This window comes from Guillardia theta, assembly GCF_000315625.1.
Source record: "Guillardia theta CCMP2712 unplaced genomic scaffold GUITHscaffold_38, whole genome shotgun sequence".
Taxonomy (NCBI): Eukaryota; class Cryptophyceae; order Pyrenomonadales; family Geminigeraceae; genus Guillardia; species Guillardia theta.
Window position 1 is genome coordinate 141,313 of NW_005434636.1, and position 19,897 is coordinate 161,209.

The following is a 19,897-nucleotide window of genomic DNA, read 5'->3' on the forward strand; positions in this document are numbered from 1 at the left end:
GCACCGCCCCGCCCCTCCTTCCCCCTCCCTCTCCTCCTCTCCTCCTCTCCTCCATCTCTTTCCCTTCCTCTGTTCCCTTCGATATGCCCTTCTCCCTTCCTCCATCCACTCGCCTTCCCCTCCTCTGCATAATATTCTCCAGCCTCTCCTCTCCTCACTCCCTTCTCTTACCCACCCCTTTGTTCCTTCAAACATGTTGTTATTGTTGCACAATTTCATCGCTTGCTTTTCCCTGCTTCTGTTGAATGATTGAATAGATTAAGATATCACGAGCCATCCGAGTAATTTCCAGTTTCTCGTACAGGTTGCTAGTCATGTGAATCGATGGAGAGATGCGAAATCTTGTCTTGTTCCTCGAACAATCATCATGGCTTCACGACGAGACAATTCACCTTGATAGCTCAAGAACTGCGACCCTCCGGGAGTCGCGCCATCGGACATGACAGGAGTCAGTCAGGGCCCTTTACTGGATTTTGAAGAGGATGGGAAAGAGATGTTGGATCTCAACTCTCCTCCTCCTCATCGCAACATCAGGTGATATCTTCCTTGTTGTTCTCATTTAGTTCTTGGCTCAACGACAACAAACAGGATGCGGTCAGGCACAGCAAGATACAAGGTTTGCTTTTGCTCTCTTTTGTTTGAAAATAACCTGATATCGCTTGTCTGACAAGGGCCAAGATCAGTTCCATTCGAAGAGTTCTGAACGTTTGTTCAGTGGATATCATCGGCTGTGTTTGCTGACAGCATGCGATGAACAGGAATATGGCAAAAGAGTAACGACAGCTATGAATCAACTTACTAACGAGAAGAGCAGGTAAAATTTCTTCTCGCTCTGTGTGATCTGACCTTCATGCTCAGCCACAAGGAGAGGATGGAAATCGCATCGGTGAGAAGGAGGGAGTTGACGAAAACCAGCTGCATGATTACAAATTCTCTGTGAATCTTTGATCCTCCTGATAGGATGTTCTGCTCACTCGGGAGAAACGACAGAAGTTGGGCCAAGAACTTTCCCGGCAATGTACAAGTTGTTGTTCATCCGTTTGCTGATGTATGCGAAGATCTGAATTTCACGACAAAATGGAGAATGGAGCATTGTTCGTCCGAAATCATACCTTGTACTCTGAACCACCTTGCTCTTTGACGGCAAATTTCTCCCGTATGACAAAGTACAGCATACATGTATGTGTATGGCATAATTGAAAATCTGAACATTGTTGTTGTGTTTCATAGGAAGAAGCTGATCAGATTCGTGATTGAAAGTTCGACCAAGAGGAAGTTTGCTGCGAAGTTAGTGTCGACGGACCATTCAGAGCTGTCAAAGAGGGCATTGGAGAAGTGTCTGCTAAGAAACCTGGTGCTTCCAATGAGGTCGAAGCTCTTGTGTTTGTCGGTAGATGAGCTCAAGAATCTTACAGTGAAGGTGAGAAGAAGAAAGAGACTTGTTGCTGTTGTTCGCGGTTGCATACTAGCATTTGATGCTTGTTTCTGCAGTTCTCTCCATCGAGCAGACCGTTGAAGAATCGCAAGCAGTACGTCAAGGCTCTGATCCATTCGAAATTTCGCTGTCTGTCAAACGCTGAGGTCGTCAGACAACTTGACGCCTTGATGTCTTCTGTCGTTCAGCACTCGCCTCGCAATCGTGAACTTCAGGCTGTCTCTATCGATGTGAGGAGGCATTTTCCGACGAGGAAAGAAAAGCTGAGAGTCATAGAGTTCTATCACTTCACTATGAAGGTGTGTGACTCTTCGAACTTGCTTGCTCGCGTGTTTTCACTTGTAAACTTTGTTCGTTCTCCTGCTGATGTGTTGTGACATTCCAGACGTTCGTTCTGCTCCTCAATGAGCTCTGCAGTATGAGATTCGATGAGCTCTATCACATGCTTTCCCGCCATGGACGCGCACCTGGGAATCTCACGAGCAACGGGTGAATAATCTCGACATGTTTGCTCGAATTGATTTGTTGGTTGTCGATTGACTTCTGTACTTGCCAACTGATTGAAGATTGTTTTATCTTCCTTTTGATTTTTCGTCTGCATTCTTCCTGTCTTTTGATGATGATTGTCATGACGGTGTTGTTGACAATGATAATACGTGTCACGCAACTGTTTGCAAAATCCTGGAAGGTGACTCGCTCATTTGCTGCAGAAATATCCGTGGGCGGATGAAAAAAGCGCATGTAGGCAATGCGTGGGTGATGGAGATAGGAATCACTGCAATGGATCGAGTGAGAAAATTCCGTCTCATCGCTCTCAAAATTATTGATTTGTTATGTTCTTCTGACCTTTGCCTTGCCTCGTTGTTCATGTGGAAGATTACCAAGATCGATCTTGTATTCGGTTGTTTATTTCACGAGATGCCCGAGATTACGAATTGTCTTGTTGACGATTATTTCATATCAGCATTGCGATCAATAGGTAATGCAGCCATGTTGAGGGAATGAAGGTCTGATTATCTTCCAGGAGCTGAAAACAGAACTTGTTACATGGTAGCACACCGTGTGCGGCAGAGACTTTGCCAGTCTTATGGAGTGAAGTATATCTCAACCAACGGTAGAAATAGATGGTGAGGAATCTACAAATCATGTTGTTCTTGCCATGACTACAATGGACAGGCTCGTTCACCATCTCAAGACAAAACTGTGCTTCGTTGTGGAGGACGCAATCGTGAGCGACAAGAATTTGTTTTGGTACCAACAGGTTGAGACGAGGGATGAAGCTTTGTTGAATACTGACTGCACTCCTGCTCCTGCTCCTGCTCCCGCTCCTGCTCCCGCTCCTACTCTTGGCTGTGGGATCTGTGCTCTCAGGATTACATCTTCAAACTTCACACGAGAACAGAGCAGGGCAGGGGGAAAACTTTGAACTTCACTCACAATCACACGGAGGGAAGCAATACTTCAGAATGCCTCCTATGTTACCTGATAAGTCCAGAGATTGCAAACAAATCCGCTGCGCCAAGAAAACCTTCCACAGTTGCAAACTTCCAACGATCAGAGGAAAGTTTACATGACCCTGAAAGTCGTGGAAATCAATCGAAACGCTGTATTCGGATGTTGGACCTTTCAGCAGGACAGACATGGTCTCTTTTGAGATCTCAACGACACTCCTGTCAGATCTGCCTCCATTCTGCCTTTCTTCATGCTTCCAAGTTGAAAAGGCTGCTCGTTCACGAAGACATCTCATGGAATCTGACTTTCTCCGACATCATTGCAACCGAGCAAGAATCGAACACGTGTGAAAAGTCTTGTCAAACCCTTGAATGTCACAGTCCAGAATTCTCGTCTGAGTTGTGTTTGAAGTACAGCGCTGGACTGTGCAAACCGAAGGAGGTCCGAGTGAAGTATGCAGGATGATGATGTCGCTGAACTGTTGAGCTGCAGATTGTTGGATCGGATTTCTTTCTGTTTGAGTGGTTGATGCTCAAAGAATGCTGGTGAGATGCAGTGATGGGAGCGGGAGAGAGGGAACGGGTGGAGAGCAGAGCAGAGCAGAGCAGAGCAGAGCAGAGCAGAGCAGAGCAGAGCAGAGCAGAGCAGAGCAGAGCAGAGCAGAGCAGAGCAGAGCAGAGCAGAGCAGAGCAGAGCAGAGCAGAGCAGAGCAGAGCAGAGCAGAGCAGAGCAGAGCAGGGAATTAGAAGGGGACGGGAGGGAGAGGAGAGGACCGCATTGAGGTTTACATGGTTGAGCATGATTGATAGGCCGCTCGTTGACTCCCTCATGATTGAGAATCTTCATCGCAGAGGTATCATGTTGAATTTAAGTGATTGACGCAATCTCCTCTCCTCTCCTGTTTCTTCCTCCCCTCCCCTCCCCTCCCCTCCCCTCTCCTCCGCTCTCCTTTCCTCCCCTGCCCTTCCCTCTCATCTTCTTACCACCTGCCTTCACTGAACTGATGTCTTCAGGTCCCTTGCCCTTCTCCTCCAAGAAGCGCTGTATCTCTGCACTGAAGAAGATCAAACCATCATGTACATGTACTCATCTGCACTTGTTTCTTCGAGCCTTGTCCGATTTTGATCATTCGTGGATCGCTTGCAGACAAGACCATCTGGAGAGGAATGAGGATCTTCATCTTGCTCTGCAAGAAGAACAAATCCTCCCCTGCTCTGAAACACATCCACAAGCGATCTGTCAGATGTCCTGTCTGCTGTGTGTGAGTCTTCTATCTTTCTCTCTCCCTCCTTCCCTCTTCCTTCCTACCCCCTTTCTTCTTCTCTCTTCCCTCATCAACTTTCTCTTCTCCCTTTTTATTTTTCACTGCTCTCAACGTGATGAAAATTTTCAGTGAGACGCAAGTGAGCCAAGGCCCAAAGCAGCTCAGGAAGGGAAACAGAAGCTGGTGCATAGAAGTTCCCCCCCCCCTTACTACTTCTTGTCCTCACTCTCTTTGTCCCATCAACCTCCCAATCCTCCTTCCGCTCTCGATCCCCCCCAACCACCCTGTTCTCCTCGTCATTCCCCTCTTATCTTGGCTCAGCCTCCTCTCCTCTTCTCTCTGCTCTGCTCTGCTCTGCTCTGCTCTGCTCTGCTCTGCTCTGCTCTGCTCTGCTCTGCTCTGGGCTTGCTTCCGCCCGTAGCCCTCTCTTGTCTTACTTGCCCTCGTAAGGATCCGAGGAGCTCGAGCAAGCAGCAGAAACAAGGACAGGAGCAGAGGTCAGCCAAAGAGAGTCAACGTCTTACAAGATCGCGTGCGACTCTTGCGGGAGGAGGAGAGTAAGATGCAGAATATCTTCGAAACCAACCAGGACGAACTCATGGACCTCTATGGGTTTTGAACCAGCTCCCTCCTCCCTCTCCCTGCTCCCTGCTCCCTGCTCCCTGCTCCCTGCTCCCTGCTCCCTGCTCCCCACACTCTCGTCGTATGCTCCTCTCTCCGCCCTCCCCACTTCCCCTCTCCAAGTCTTCCCCCGGCCGCCGCCATGGCTGGTTCTTGTGAGGAAGATGTTGGACAAGGAATGTTCATCTCAACATGTCATTAGCGTCAACGTCATCGGGCTAGCAAGGGATTGTCTCGAGACGTGACGTTTGTCTGCAAGAAGCCGCCTACCCCGAACGGAACTCGCCTCGCAATTGATTGACGAAGATCCAAGTTTCCTCCTGGGGAGAAGTCAGAGAGAAAAGTGAAAGAGGATCGAAGAAGACAACAACGAGGATCTACCTCGAGACAAAGGGCTCCTGATTGTTGCTGAAGGCAGGACAATAGAAGAAAGGAGAGAAGGGAAGAATGTAAGGTTGTATCTCCTTCTCAATGTTTAGATGTATATACCTCTCGCAGATGTTTGCACGTATGAAGTGTGATGTCTTTGTAAATTAGAAACAGATCGATCTCGTGGACTATCATACTTGAGCCGAGGCGTTGTATTCGACCTGAGGGAATCATCATTATCATCATCATCACCACGACCACCATCACCACCACCACCATCACCATCATTATCACCACCACCACCATCACCATCATTATCACCACCACCACCATCACCATCATTATCACCACCACCACCACCATCATTATCACCACCACCACCTCCTCCTCCTCCTCCTCCTCTTCCTTTCTCTCTATCATCATCGCCATCAGCATCATCAACAGATACTTCATCACTTCTTCAACTCAAAGCGAAAGAATTCGGATCATCCAAACCTGAGGTTATCTCGATTCGAGCTTTTGCTCCTGGAACACGTCGAGATGTGACGTCTTGCGTCTGACTGGAAACAAGTCAGGACTAGACACTCGTCATTACTTCTCACAGAAGGAAAAATCCTGTGGCAGTGAGGGCAGCCGACGTTTGCAGAAGATGGAGAAATGAGAGAACGAGTCTGATGTCTTGAAAGTTGAAAGCTCTTTGATGAGAAACAAGTTCAGGAGTTTGGAGCACAGAATGTAGCGGAATGCAACATGTCAACAACGATTGAATAATACAACATGTCAACGAGGTTGTTGATCTACAAAGACTGACCCTGGCAGCTCTCAAACCATCGCGGAGTTCCTTGCATTTTTGTCGCCAAGACGTGTAAGTTCCTTCAATCGAGAGATAAGGAAATGAGAACATGAGAACAACACATTAGACTAACTCTGAGATGTTTTGATGGGTGACGCAAATTCTTCCAACGAGCGAAAACTGTCAAAACGATTATCGTTGCTGTCTTCTTCCTCCACAATTTCATCATCATCAAGAACAACAATAATCTCACTATCGCCGCCACCACCACTGCTTTCAATATCTCCTCCTCTTTCGTCCTCCTCGTACTTCCCAAACCCGTGCCCCTTTGACGACAATCTCCTCATTTTCATTTTCATCTCAACCTTTCTCTCGCTTTCGTAGGGGTCGATTTCGTCCTTATTGATTTTGTGTCACAGATACCTTAAAAATCGATCAGAGAGAGAGAGAGAGAGAGAGAGGGAGGGAGAGAGAGAGAGAGGAGAGGGAGAGAGAGAGAGGAGAGAGGAGAGAGGAGAGAGGAGAGAGGAGAGAGGAGAGAGGAGAGAGGAGAGAGGAGAGAGGGAGGGAGGGAGAGAGAGAGAGAAGAGAGAGGAGAAAGAGGAGAGGAGAGGGAGGGAGGGAGGGAGGGAGGGAGGGAGAGGAAGAGCGAGAGGTCACAACATGTATTGACGAGCATCACCTTTCATTCTTTGCTTCGCACTGTTAAATACTCCTCTCTTTCTCTGCCCTCTTTGAGTCTTCTCACAGATCTTCATGTGCACAGAGATTCTTCCGCACTGTTACTCTCCCCCCGTCATTGTCAGAAATCACCTGTCGATTGCAAAATTCCTTCCGCAAAATCTGCACGCCATTCTCCCATCAGATGTGCTGCCCAGCAAAGCATCGTGATGATGATGGTGCTGAGCAGCAAAGTCGGAGACAACCTGCACAGCTCCTTCAGTCTTTCATCACAAGATTCCAAACTTGTCAAGTCACGTCATCGTGTGTTCTCCAGCGTGGCAGTTCATCTTGGGGTTTGAGAACCCTCGAGCTTCTGACCGATACCCCTGACAACCAAGTCAACAAAGTGAAATCCACATGGCAAAGGAGGAGGAAGAGCAGGGAGGAGGAGCAGGAATAAGTAGCGCGAGCAAGAGCGAAAGCTACAGCGAAAGGAGGGAAAGGATGATCACTTGAAAGGTCGCAGCTCCAGCATGATGGGGAATAGGAATAAGAGGGAGAAAGGAGCAGGAACAGAAGCAGGAGGAGACAGTGAGAGCTGTAGTGGGGGGGTGGGGGGGGTAGGGGGTAAGGCAAAGCACCCTGATCACGGACGGATTGAGCAGTTTTCAGTCTCGCACAACGTGACATGTGCGAGCGCAACTCTCGCTGCGGAAACTGGCGTAGAAGGAACATGTCACAAACCAAGGGAAAGGTGAACATGAGGAAAAACCTCTCTGTCGCAGCCGGGGCATGGAATTGGGATCTGCAAGGGACGTCTGTCAAGAGATACCAGCGCAATTCGCGTCGGAAGAACATTGACGATGAGGGTTCATGTTGTTGGGGTCGTCGGTAGCGCTCATGATTTCAAGCTCACCGCATCTGTCTTCAGCCGGCATTGTTTTACGTGAAAAGGAAGCGACGCCTTTGATCATTGTCAGCAATCTCAGAACAAACTCTCGTCCGCACCTTGAAGAACTGCTGTCCGCACATGGTGCACGTGACTGAGCGAGGAGGCGGCATGCTCACGTTGTCTGCTTCCCTTGAAGACGAAAAGTCACATCATCCTTATCCCGATGTCAATACAGATTGAGCCTGCCAAGTACGTGCGTTCATGTTCGGAAAAATTCCTTCTCATGAACCCGATACTGACATCTTCACACTCTCCCTCTGTGACCTTCCTTCCTTGGCTCTCTTCTCGTATCTCCTCTTGGTCACTCCTCTCTCTCTCTCCTTCTCTCTCTTCCTCCTCCTCTCATTCCCCCTCACGTCTAGCCTCCTCTCCCGTATTCTTTTGTGCTAGCATTGGTCTCCCATCTTCCCCAGGAGTCTAATAAGTGCTTTGTACTGGTTGTATTAAAATTGGGGAATCATTACTGGATCAGCAAAGAAACGTTAATATTTATAAATTTTATTGAATTATTAAGTAAACTATTGGATCATTCAATTTATAAAAGGATGTAATAGTACAAAATAATTTAAATAGTTTTACATTTAAAACATTCCTGCTTTTAAAACTACCCTAAACTTTCCAGTGCGGCCCAATTCAAGCAAATTTTTGACAGATATGAAAATATTGTCAGTCTCTATTTCAATTTTTCGTATACAGAATTTCAAAAACAGTTGGAAAATTGAGCACCCTCGAGACAAGCGGTATTGGCAAGGCTCGAGCGGTGATGGCAGCGGCGGCAACTACGGCCAAGATATGGGAGACAGCGAGGAGGAGGGAAGAAAGTTGTTGCATGAATCGATGTTGAAACAATGATATGAGCTAGCACTGTAGGAATCCTACGGCAATGCAACCAAAGCAATGGAGATTTTTCATGTTTCTCAAAGTTAGAAAACAGAAAGATTTCTTTTGGTTGAGATTGAGACGTTGGCCTTCGCGGCTACAAGCATAGATCTGAACATATCTTCATTATGGTGAAGGTCTGAGTATGTTTGATATCCAGTGTAGCAGACATGGAGTTAGTTGGTGGAGGAGCAAATACGTTGTGCGACTTAATCATCCGGAAACTGACCAAGAGTTTCAGTTCTGTGAACATCGAACTTGCCTCCTCCTTGGTGAATTGCTGTAGAATATCATCAGTATGGAGCACCAGGAGCTACAAAACAAGGTGGGACCTGACTCAAGATTGAGCCGCTCCTATATCTTGTGATGCTCCTTTTTGCTAGCTTGCTGCGTATCAGCAGAACTTGGCCGCTCTTGAAGTTCAGATTAAGGTGTTCATGCTGCCTGTTGACGTGTATCAGCGCATGACACGATCTTGATGTAGAATGATCCTACGAACGAGCAGTTGATCTCTCTCAGGTAACCAGCAACGGCCCATATCCTGCCATGGCGTTTGATCCGGCTGCAGAAACAATATCCGTGAGTACATCGAACTGACGAAAGATCTACTGGGGATCGGTGAGACTGCTAACGAGACAACTTATTCTTCATCATGGATGAATCAGCCCACTGAAGGACTGACATCAAAGTATTCTCTCTCCGTGCTCATTCTGTCTTCTGACTTCCCTCGCCTGACAGAAATGTAGCCGGGAAAGAGGTAGCAGTCGGTCAGTACGTATCTGTCTTCGCCCCCCAATACCAGACGTATGTAAATGCGATCGTCACGGAAGCAAAGCCTGGCACAGCCACAGTCACAGTAACACTTCTCGGATATGGACAAGCATTGGAGGTTGGTTGTGGACCTCGTTTGTGGGCTTGTTGGAGTTGGAGATGAATGTTGAAGTGGATGAATGGTGTTGCTGATTCGTGGGACACAACATAGAAACCTCTCTGATCTCGTAATGATTATTTCTTCGTTGGAATTGAAACCGTACTTCAGGTTCAAATTCCCTCCATCAGACAGGCTGAGTTTTGCAGGCCATCAGATCTTCAGGTTTAGTTGATTGGAAGTTTTGTTTGGGTCGAAATTGAATTCATTGTGAAAAGGTTGGGATGATGGTTGAAGGAATTTATTCAGCAGATGGATATTGGTATACAGCGAGGATCGATCAGGTTCAACCAGACGGAAAGTAATCAGCGCCTGCAGTTTTCAGGATTCGCAGATTGACTTTGAGACAGGTACTTTGTTACTTACACGGACTATGGGAATAGTGAAAGCATAGACATCCGTCATATTCGCATAAACCCAGCATTGCTTGGACAGGTAACTTTTTACTGTGTGATTTCCTTAAGATATTTCTTAATCCTAAACTCAAAATTAGGTTGATCAAGATGACGATGACGGTACATCCATTTTGTTTTCTCGTATTCTGTTTTTTTTTCAAATTCAATTCTCAGCTAAGGGCAAAGGGAAGGCAAACGACAAGAAAAGAAAGTCTACTGATGATCCAACTGATGATCCGGCGTTGGTGAATATCCATCCCGCCCGTAGGGCCCGCTGACTTTTCTGTGTAGGCTGATTTTGTCATCCCGGAAAAATTAAAGATCAGACCCATGGATACAGAGGATGTAAGACTAGATGACGTGTAAGTTTATCGAAAGCTAAAGTCTTCAACAGGTCAAAGCACAAAAGCGCAAGAAGATTCATGCTCTGAAATCAGCGCATCGTATGAAGAAGGTCAAATCAGCTACCCATATCCTGCTCGAGGTTGAATAGTTTGTAGAGCGAAGCAGAAAAGAACCAAAAGGCCCAATCATGGACCAACTTTGCTCAGAAAGCGGTACTTGAGAATAATCTTGTCCCTCACTGCATTTATTGATCCGAAATTTCCGCCAGGGATCATCCAAGTCAAAGCTCAAAGGCTTCATGAGCACAACGAAGAAGGAGAGCATTTTTAAGACTACGGAGGAGGGAAAGGTGAGAAACAACGAGCTCTTAGGCGAGACTCCTGACTCCATTGCGATGAAACAGGTTGGCGTCACGGGAAGTGGAAAGGGGATCACAAATTGGCAGCAGCTAGACATTCATTCGGTAAGGCCTAAGTATCTTTCCCTCCTCATGAGGGATGATCTGACGACTGTACAAGGTCAAGAAGGCGCAAAACCTCGCAACAAGGACCGAGGAAGACTGAACGTGATGGCTATCTCGGCCGTTGAGTCTCCTTCTTCTTCGATCTGCCTCCTTCAACCTGCGAAACTTGGTTTGCAAACTCTTGTCTACTATGATTCCATTGTTCTAAGATACTTCAGTCTGACTTAATAAAACTCCCTAAGGGACCGGAACGTTGGCACGCTGCCGGCAGCGGGTGGAAGGCCTTGCCTGACATGTTGAATTTATTCAATTTGATTGTACAAAGAATACTCAAGAGAAAGAATAACACAGCTGGAGGCTCAGCTGGGCGGAGAGAATCGAATCTGAGGACGAGTGAAGGTTGGCAGGATGAAGGCTGAAGCCTGTGACTCTCGTGTTGTCTGCAGGGATCGGTCAGCTCAAGACTCTGCTGGGGAGGAGCACGAGGAAGGGGTACCTCGGAGCCAACTTCAACCCGTCTTGCCTCCTCGGCGGCCTGCCATTTCGATCACAGAGCGTATAGACAGAGGGAAGTGGTCCAACCTGGATCAGACTCTTGCGTCGGGCAATCTGAGATCGCAACAGAGCCTGTACACAAGTTGAGATTCCTTGCACCTTCCTCGCTCCTGCATCACCTCAACTTGTATGGCCCCCGACATCATGTTGTTCCAGTCCTCTTCGCTGGGAGCATCGATTGGCTGTGTCAACATCATGATCAGGGAGGGCAGGGGGAGGTGAACAAGATCGCACACCTCCGAGTCGTGCTGATCCAAGAAACCTCTCTTCTGCAGCACCCTTACCACCTTCTGGACCGATTCCGAACTGCAAGCCTCGTCAGTCTCAGCAAGAAGATTACAGGGAGCGATTGTACCCTTTGCAGACAAGGCTGTTGACGCTCGACAGCTTGATGCTGCTCGAGTGGATCTCGTTCTGAAACTTCATCTTCTGGTCGATGATCAAGAAAAACTTGTTCCCACGATGAGCCTCAACACAGTGCATGACCATAGCGAGCAGTTTGATGTTCTGATCTCTCCTCATCCACTCATCGCTGACTAGCGCGATGAAGATCCTACAACCGGCAACACTCTGCATGGCCCTCATCTGTGCCTCCCGCTCCAGCGCGTCCTCTTCCGACGGGAGCAGCAGCGCTGCAAAGTCAAGTCTCGTGTACTCCTCGAAGATGGCGTTAGCCAACACTTGCCCAAAAATCCCGTCAGAGCTGGGGTCATAGGATATGATCACATCCATGCTCTCATCCGTCGATTCGACATCCCAGAACTCAGTGAAGGCCAGGGCATCCCCTGCCATCTCCTCGATCCCCTCCACTAGATCTCGCGCTACGAACTCCTTCCCACCCGTCAGCACGGCATCGAGAACTCCCGAGGTCCCTTGTAAATCCGTAGGTTTCGATGGATCGTGGTTCCAGGATATTCTCTTTTCCCCCCTTGCAGAATGAATGATAGATTCTGCCCTCGACTTCATCTTTGGAAGCATGTGTTTGATACAGAGCAAGGAAACCAAGACAAAGAACAACTATCAGACCAGCGTTAGCTACAGACTCACAAAACAACTTCCGTACCAGAAGCAGCAGGATAACCATCCAATCCAAGGCAATTCGATCATCCTTCTCAAGAGCTCTGTCGAGCTTCGGGTGATAGTTCACCAAGAAAGACGGCGCACTGCTGCTGGGATCCGTTTGAGTGATCGTTCGGTTCTCGGACGACGTTGCATCGATCTCCTTCAGGAGCAGATGCTTCCTCAACTTTGCCCGCTGCAGATGTTCAGCAGCCCGCGCTTTCGCTTGCGAACCCCACTCAGGAGGTGTTCCGCCTGTCGTCCCCTGCACCATTCCTGGCTTGAGATATCCCAGGTTTCTTGCTGAACGGAGGACGTTTTGCAGTCTTTGCTGGTTGGGGTCCGGGCTCGCCACCGCACTGATAGCTGAGCGAAAAAGAACGTCTTGCAACCCCTTCGGCAGTGCGACGAGCAACTCGGGGGAAGAAGCTCCTAACACATTCTGCAGGATCTTCATGGCCGCCATCACCCTTTGGGCTTGAGCCTGTGGCACTTCAGGGGAGGACAAGAGAGCAAAGCGACAAGTGACTCACCTCTGATTGCCGCCAGTCAAACGCAGGCTGGTTCGACTTGCGGTATTCCTCTAGAAGCTGCTTCGCCATCTGAGGGTTGTTGTTGATCATGGCAGCTTGCGCAGCCTGCAGCAAAAAACTCAACATGTCGCCACCATCGAGTCTAGCAAGCTCTCACCATCCCCTGATTGAAAGACATTGGGAGCCTTGGATCCCTTTGCCTCACAAACTTTGTGAGTGAAGGATATCCCTCCAAGGAGTCCACCATCGCCGTGTCTATCCCCTTTGTGCTGCCCTTTCGCATTTGGGCCATCAGAACCAGGAAAAACAAGGCAAGAGCAGCAGAGGCCAAGTAGATCAAGGTTCTGTTGAGATTCATCCTCTCTGTCGCGCTTGTGTGTAACAAACACAATCAATCTCAATACGACCTTCCTCCCTACCGAGCCCAATCTCCCAGTTCCATCTCCATGTCAGGTTGACAGTAGTCCGGGTTGAGAGATGGCTGTATCAGATGTGGCAAGACACAACACCAACAGCTCCTAGACTAAGTGTGTTTCATGCTCATCTCGGATTCTGTGCATCAATGTTCGAACTTCATCTCCTTTTCGTCCGCCCGATGCCATGGCCGTCGCCTAGATTCATGCCATGGATCTATTTCCGGGGAGCGCCGGATCGAGTTGGCTTAATAATTTAATGTTTTGAGTTAAAATGTGAAAAATATCAGTTCATAATTGAAATTTGCCAATTAAATTCTGAAGTTCTTATAGAATGTGATGCCAACCTCAAAATCACGCTCCAGCGGTCCGAATTATGGGAAGTTGGCAACTTTCACAAGTTGAAAGTTTCAAACTTGCAAGTCATTGTCGGCATGGGACGGATCGCTATGGGAGTCAGGGAGACGAAGGAGAGAAGAAGACAGGATGTGGAAGGCAAGGGCGCGATGAGAGGAGACACCACTGATCGAAGCAAGGGACGGCTGAAGGATACATTCATGTGTACTCAGTCAAAGACTCGTGTTCTTGATCCTAACAGGTATCATTGAAGAGCATCGATCAGCAAATGAAGAAGACGGGCCTTATGCTGAAGCTGTTTCTTGTGTTGATGCTTCGAGGGGCATGTAAGGAAGGAGTGGAGGCAGAATTCGAGGACTGGGTTTCGCAGATCCTGCCTTGTCATGCACGTTTGCAACAAGCGACGATGCCAAGATCCGATGGCGTGTGCTCTGAGGGGATTCTCATGTTGAGAGGAATGGGGCATGGTCGGTCGTCAAGATTGATGCTGAGAGGAGGAGCAGACAACACTCAGGTGTATGGTAGTAACACAGGCAAGGAACGATGTTGACTTTGTCTTGTGAAGAGTTCCGAATGGAAAATGTACATGTCGCGGTCACTCAAGAAGCCATACTGGGTGAGTCTTGAGACTTCCGTCGCTGCGCCTGACCAGCATCGACAGGTCAACGTCAGGACTGGAATCACCACCTGGCAACAGCCAGCGGTGTCGGCTCCTCCGATGCCACGGCCTGCCATGGCGTCCCCTGCCCCGCGCCCACAAGTTGGAGAAGAAGTTTCAAGGAAGCGACTCAAGCAGGAAGTCTCCTCAGAATCGCCAAGACCGGCCGATGGTGCCGAGACGAACAAGTGGGAGAACAGGACGAGAGAGCTGGCAAAGAGACTGTCGGACTCGCTGGTTTCAATGATGTCTTCGAGGGATGCTCCTATGGGTCAAAATGGAAGCGTGACACTCAAATCCTTCTTTGACGCGAAGATACAGAGACTGAACGAGAGTCTGATATCAGAGCAGGTCGATGACGGGGCCCGAGACGAAATCATGTACAAGATGCAATGGTTTCGGAGTGTACAGCAGCTGCTGAGTGAGGATTTTGTTGATGGCTTCAACCCCCCTGCGCCGACAACCAGGCGCGAGAAAATCAGGCAGTTTTTCGAGCGAGACATGGCAGCAACCTTGCAAACCATCCCGAGTTCAATTGGTCTGAACAAGATCAAAGAGGTACGGCTGCAGCACTGGCCTGCATCATGAATGATCTCACTTGTTAAAACAGACGGATTGGGTTGTTCGATACTCCAGATCACAGAACAAAGAGTACTGGGTGAACCGACTGACTGGACAGACCAGTTGGACTCCTCCTCAACTCCCGAATTTCACTCCTCTCGAAGAGTTCTACATAGATCAGATGAGGTAAGACAGGGCTTGCCCGACTTGTCCTGAGGGAACCTGATGATGACTCCTTGATGGCTGTGTCTGTGACTAATCGGTGATGACTTTAATCTTTGGCCGATCATCTAGAAATGTTTTTGTGTCTCATGTCTTTTCCGTTGTTTGTCTGCCCTCAGACCTTGTCTTCGATGAAGTTCTGCGTCCTTCTACTGACATTCGCGGCGCAGCGAGCTGAATCAGACGCTGTGGAAGTCCTGGGACCATGAAGGGGAACAGTCAGAAACACAGCACGAGCCTCCGATGAGCGCAGCAGAAATCCCAACGGACCTCACAAGCTTCCTCTCCGGTGGCATTCTTGGCTCTCAGGTGATGAGCTGTGAAGTGTTTGTGCCGCCTCCTCTTCATAGAGGCGCCTGATTTTGTGACAGGGTGCAGCGGTCGATGACTACAGAGATGAGGACTTGGAGGAGATTCTCGCTGAGTTTGGTTTCAGGGTGAGAGACGGTGAGGGAGTGCGAGAGTTTGTTTGTCTTCAGGTACTCACTGCACATGTGAAGGTGACGAGTTCCCCAAGGTCCTTGGCCTCAAGGTCAGACATCGAGTGAGAGAGTCTCCGTCGATAACTGTTGGGCAGGACTTTGACGAAGTCTGCAATGAGACCTTTTCAATGCTTGGAAACTTGAGCGAGGTTCCTGGCGCAAAAGACTTCGTCACTGCAGCAAGGAGACTGCTGGAGAAGAAAGAAAACAGCTCAGGTGCCTTGCCCAGCACCCGAACTCCTCTAAGACTCTCTGCAGCCCCGTTGCAGAACTTGAGAGAGAGCCTTGAACAAGACAACCTGACTCTCAATGAGTTTCTTCAAGAGGTACAACGAGACACCTCAAGCTCAGGACATGCGCTGTCCAAGGTGGCGGAGGAGGCTTGCATCCAGTCGCTCAACGACCTTCCTCTGCGACTCGACCATGAGACTCTGAGCGCCTCGGAGCGCGTCATGATGTGGAAGACCATGGCGAGGAGCAACTGCACTCTGTGGGGGAGGATGGACTTAAACCTGAGCACGAGCCTGCAACGCCCCAAGCTGATCCCCCAAGACTTTCCCAGCTTGTCTCTGGCCTTAGGTTTTTTCCTGCTCGATGACAGCTGGGGGGCTGAACGCTCATGCTCTCTGCAGGACTGCTCCTCCACACCAACCGCACCCTCTTCCTTCACGCCTCGGAGGTGCAAGGATGTGGACTGTGGCCAGACAGCTGCAAGGAGCAGATGGTCGTCCCCAAAGGCTCCTCCCTCTACTTCACCTCTGACAGGGTCTCCATGCCTGCATGCGACCTGTGCGGTCTGCTCCTGATGCTGCTCCAGGAGCTCGATCACCACTGGTACATGGAGGAGAACAGCAGCGGAGTGATGCTGGGCTTGAAGAGTCTGCGGGAGGAGGAGGACGATTTGGACTCCCCATCGTTCTGCATCCAGGGTAAAGGATGGAAGTTCGAGAGCTGCTCCTTGCAGAGTGAGAACGGGACCGTCATTATGGCAGAGCTTGAGGTTCCTGACATGGGGGATGCGTGAAGCTCAGGGTTGTCAACAGGCTGAAGTTTCAGTGATCCGCAGCTCCATCGGAGGCTCGGGGACTTCAGAAAGGGCTGGAGATCTAGGAGCAGGCATGTGCTCGAATGCGATCCAAGCTTTCGAGAAAAGCCGGTCTGTCTCCTCCTCCTCCTCCTCCTCCTCCTCCTCCTCCTCCTCCTCCTCCTTCTCCTCCTTCTCCTCCTCCTCCTTCTCCTCCTCCTTCCTTTGCTGCTACCTCTACTCATCCTCTCTTGAACAAGCTTCCTTCCTCCCTGCTTTCCTCGCTTGGGGCGACTGCCGCTCTGTTCATCTCTCTCTTCATGCTCCCCTGCTAAAGAGATCGTGACAGGATCAATGTAACTGAGAGTAATGTGAGCCACGTCCTGTTCGCCGCATGTCGATTTCTTCATCATACGCAAGGAAGCATCATGAGGTCTCCTCCTCCCCCCTCTTCCCCCCTCTTCCCCCCTCCCTCCCTCCTTGTCGGCCTCAATCTGTGCCATGTGACAGCACGTCAGATGTCGCTTGGAAAAGTGTGGTGTGGCTCTGTGGCTCAACAACTTTGCGCACGTTGACGTCACTGAATCCTCTCTCACCCCGCACGGCGAGGAAGGAGCTTCTATCTTCTTCCCAGGGAAGGAGTGCGAGTGCGGTTCCCACGACGAGCTTTCAACCAGCAACCAACAGGAACTTCTCTTTCACTTCTGCTTCCGCTCTCACGCCTTCAGCTTTTCATCTTCATCTATCATCACCGCTGCTGCTGTCTTCTCCTCTTCTGCCCTCTGCTTCCCTGCATGCCTCATGCCTTCTCCTCTTCTGCCCTCTGCTTCCCTGCATGCCTCATGCCTTCTCATTTCCATCCTTCCCCTACCTTCTCCTTCCCAATCTCCCGACATCCTGCAGTCCTCCTCCCGCTCTTCCTCCCTCACTGACGTCTCATTCTTCAGTGTGAGCTTGTCATGCGATCTTGCCGAGTTTCCCGTCCCGTTTGGCTTCCTCAGGACTATCAAGGTGAAGCATCTGCCCTCAAGCAACACCTCTCAACCGCTCCAGGTGGGGAGCTGCCGGAGACGTGCCCGTACCAAAAGGGATGGAGGCTGGAAACAGAAAACTTACAAGTAGTTTGAATTCAAATTCATTTAAGGAGAGTGCGGCAAATCAGGGCCATTTGACACTCCCTCTATTTAATTGTGCGGGGGGATTTCCTGTATGCTCTTCGCGGCATCATCCTACAGCACAAAGTCACTCAACAACCCGGCGACATATAGAGGCAGAACACAAGGAGGAAGCGGTCACGTCGAGTTTACCTCCTCAGTGATGGTCCCTTCCGTCACGGTCTCATCGCCAGCTTTGACAATCAGAGTTCCACCCTGGCAGGAAGAAGAGGAGGTCAAAAGTCAATACTCTAGTCAAGCACAGTATACCTGCTTCATGGTGGTCGGTTGACCTCCCATGACCTGCAAGTCGACCGCCAACGGTCAGGATTCAGTTTGAGGCATCGTGTAAGCATTGCCTTCGCTCGAATCTCATAAACTTTCCCAATGATTTTGTCTTCGAAACTTACTTGTATGACCTTATGCTTTACCTGAAAGATGCTGTCACGAGCTAAAACTGACTGGCATCACGGCTCCTTCACCTGCTGCGAATCGACAAAAGTGCAAGGAATCCACCCTGATCTATTCCATGGATTGTCCATCTCCCGACATTGAATACAAATAGCATCCCCATCAAATTTGTCTCTAGAGATCTTTGTCAGTGAAGCAATCACAGACTTCGGTGCGCAGTATGACCTGTGCACTTCCACAACAAATTTTCCACTTGGATGAGAAATAATCCGTCCCCAGTCCTTCCTCGGTGGTGTTGGGACGTTTCGTGACTAGGGGAATCAATAATCAATCGTCCACCTTCTCATCGTACGCAAGGAACATGGTGGCTTTACCTTGACCCCATTTGCAGTCGCCGCATCATGTTGCATGACCGGCTGAACTTGAGAATAATCTGGAACCATGGCAGGAGAGGGCGGAGGAACTCCCATCGCCTGCGAATAAGATCCCATGCCTGGGGGAAAACTTCCCATGGAAGGGGGGAAATTTCCGATACCCTGGCAGACATTTCAATCTTCTGCGTTTGGCTACTTTCAATACATACGGGCATGGGAATACTTGAGACTGGAACAAGAGTCGCTTCTTGGCAACGCACCAACTCTGACTCTGAGCCTGCAACAAGACAAGTTCATCAAAATGGTCAGAGATACTGTAACTAGCATACCTGTAGAGCAATGAATAGTGTACCCCATAGTCCCATCTCCCCTCGGATAAAACCTTCGCTTTATCATGGATACACTTGGTCCATCCATAGTAGCGACATAACAAAATCCCGTTGACTATGTTCAAACAATCAAGACTTGGAAAAACCGACGTTGAACAAAGATTCACATGAAATTCAATCCCGAATTCTCCTATCTCGCCTTCTGACACAAAGTTCAGCCCCGTGACCTGGACAAACATTCCATTCTCAGATTCATCATGGGCTGTTGTGGGATGAAACCTGAGAAACAACCATCTGCGCTCGGCCTGGTCCTCCCGCCAAGGCTCCAAAACGAAGAAACCCCGTCTCGAGATGTAGAGGCATATGATCACTACTTCGCCAGGTTCTCTGTTTGCCCACAGGGAGGTAACCAAAACAGACAACACGCAGTCAGATGTGCTAAGACAGTCCAAGGGCAAACAAGAAGACAGGCCATAACTACCTGCTGATAGATGATAGCTGGTCGCCCGTACACAGGGGTGAAAGTCGCCTCCTCGTAGTACTGGATCTCTTCGGGCATTGTAGGAAAGCTCGCCTTGCCCGTACCACTCCACGAGCCAATCAGCCATGAAACCTGTTGCACCCCGTCCATCATCTGCTGCATTTGCATGCTCGGAGGGAACGCGAACGGGACAACTCCAGGCATCATCGGCGGCATCATATGAGGATTGAATGGTGGACCCTCCCCGTACGGCATCCCGCGCCTGCTCTTTGCCTTAGGGTCAGCCGCATCCTCGGCAGGATCGCGGGGGCGGCGCGGGGGCCGAGGTTTGTGATTAGGAGAGGACGTATTGCTTTCTCGCAAGAGAGCTATCAGCCTCAGTTGCACCAACAAGAAGGGACCCTTGAAGAGGACGTTGTTCAACGACCGAGTTCCAAAGGGATATCACCCAGCTCTCAACGACAAGAGACAACCTTACAGGGATTTCTTGCTGATGTTACCTGATCTTTCCCTTCAGCTTGATTACACTAGGCAATTCCCCTCGTTCTCGCTTCCCATCCCACAAAAAACTCCATCCAACCCAGGTTTTGAATCTGACAAACACGTCAGTAGGGTATTTTATGATTGAAGAAGCCAAATGCGAAATGAGGCTGAGAAATAATTTGCTCATGAACAATCTTGCTACAAAAAGGAGTTTTTCATCCCTGCTATAGCTTGAATCTATG

At 49.3% G+C, this 19,897-nt stretch overlaps 4 protein-coding genes across 4 annotated transcripts; 3 read left to right on the forward strand and 1 right to left on the reverse strand.

Moving 5' to 3' along the window:
* Nucleotides 1-1,177: 1,177 nt before the first annotated feature.
* Nucleotides 1,178-3,436, forward strand: GUITHDRAFT_109221 (hypothetical protein; the record flags this gene model as incomplete). The annotated part of the gene is made up of 10 exons (XM_005831718.1): nucleotides 1,178-1,420; nucleotides 1,492-1,581; nucleotides 1,624-1,734; nucleotides 1,821-1,924; nucleotides 2,146-2,224; nucleotides 2,312-2,414; nucleotides 2,460-2,562; nucleotides 2,612-2,663; nucleotides 3,113-3,328; nucleotides 3,380-3,436. The coding sequence occupies 10 exons, from the start codon at nucleotides 1,178-1,180 to the stop codon at nucleotides 3,434-3,436; spliced, it is 1,158 nt and encodes a 385-aa protein (XP_005831775.1).
* A 5,290-nt stretch (nucleotides 3,437-8,726) lies between these two features.
* On the forward strand, nucleotides 8,727-10,659 carry GUITHDRAFT_109222 (hypothetical protein; the record flags this gene model as incomplete). The annotated part of the gene is made up of 15 exons (XM_005831719.1): nucleotides 8,727-8,753; nucleotides 8,812-8,859; nucleotides 8,913-8,947; nucleotides 8,997-9,116; nucleotides 9,167-9,317; nucleotides 9,575-9,657; nucleotides 9,707-9,791; nucleotides 9,850-9,871; nucleotides 9,926-9,996; nucleotides 10,043-10,096; nucleotides 10,146-10,205; nucleotides 10,252-10,308; nucleotides 10,365-10,445; nucleotides 10,500-10,559; nucleotides 10,615-10,659. 15 exons carry the CDS (start codon nucleotides 8,727-8,729, stop codon nucleotides 10,657-10,659), a joined length of 999 nt encoding a protein of 332 aa, XP_005831776.1.
* A 3,085-nt stretch (nucleotides 10,660-13,744) lies between these two features.
* On the forward strand, nucleotides 13,745-16,423 carry GUITHDRAFT_109224 (hypothetical protein; the record flags this gene model as incomplete). The annotated part of the gene is made up of 9 exons (XM_005831720.1): nucleotides 13,745-13,990; nucleotides 14,042-14,092; nucleotides 14,138-14,692; nucleotides 14,745-14,881; nucleotides 15,088-15,226; nucleotides 15,289-15,346; nucleotides 15,397-15,449; nucleotides 15,495-15,978; nucleotides 16,032-16,423. 9 exons carry the CDS (start codon nucleotides 13,745-13,747, stop codon nucleotides 16,421-16,423), a joined length of 2,115 nt encoding a protein of 704 aa, XP_005831777.1.
* A 1,184-nt stretch (nucleotides 16,424-17,607) lies between these two features.
* GUITHDRAFT_109225 (hypothetical protein) lies at nucleotides 17,608-19,054 on the reverse strand (the record flags this gene model as incomplete). The annotated part of the gene is made up of 11 exons (XM_005831721.1): nucleotides 17,608-17,652; nucleotides 17,731-17,793; nucleotides 17,848-17,880; nucleotides 17,988-18,008; nucleotides 18,060-18,162; nucleotides 18,214-18,299; nucleotides 18,363-18,524; nucleotides 18,572-18,639; nucleotides 18,692-18,806; nucleotides 18,859-18,918; nucleotides 18,971-19,054. 11 exons carry the CDS (start codon nucleotides 19,052-19,054, stop codon nucleotides 17,608-17,610), a joined length of 840 nt encoding a protein of 279 aa, XP_005831778.1.
* Between the last annotated feature and the right edge of the window lie 843 nt (nucleotides 19,055-19,897).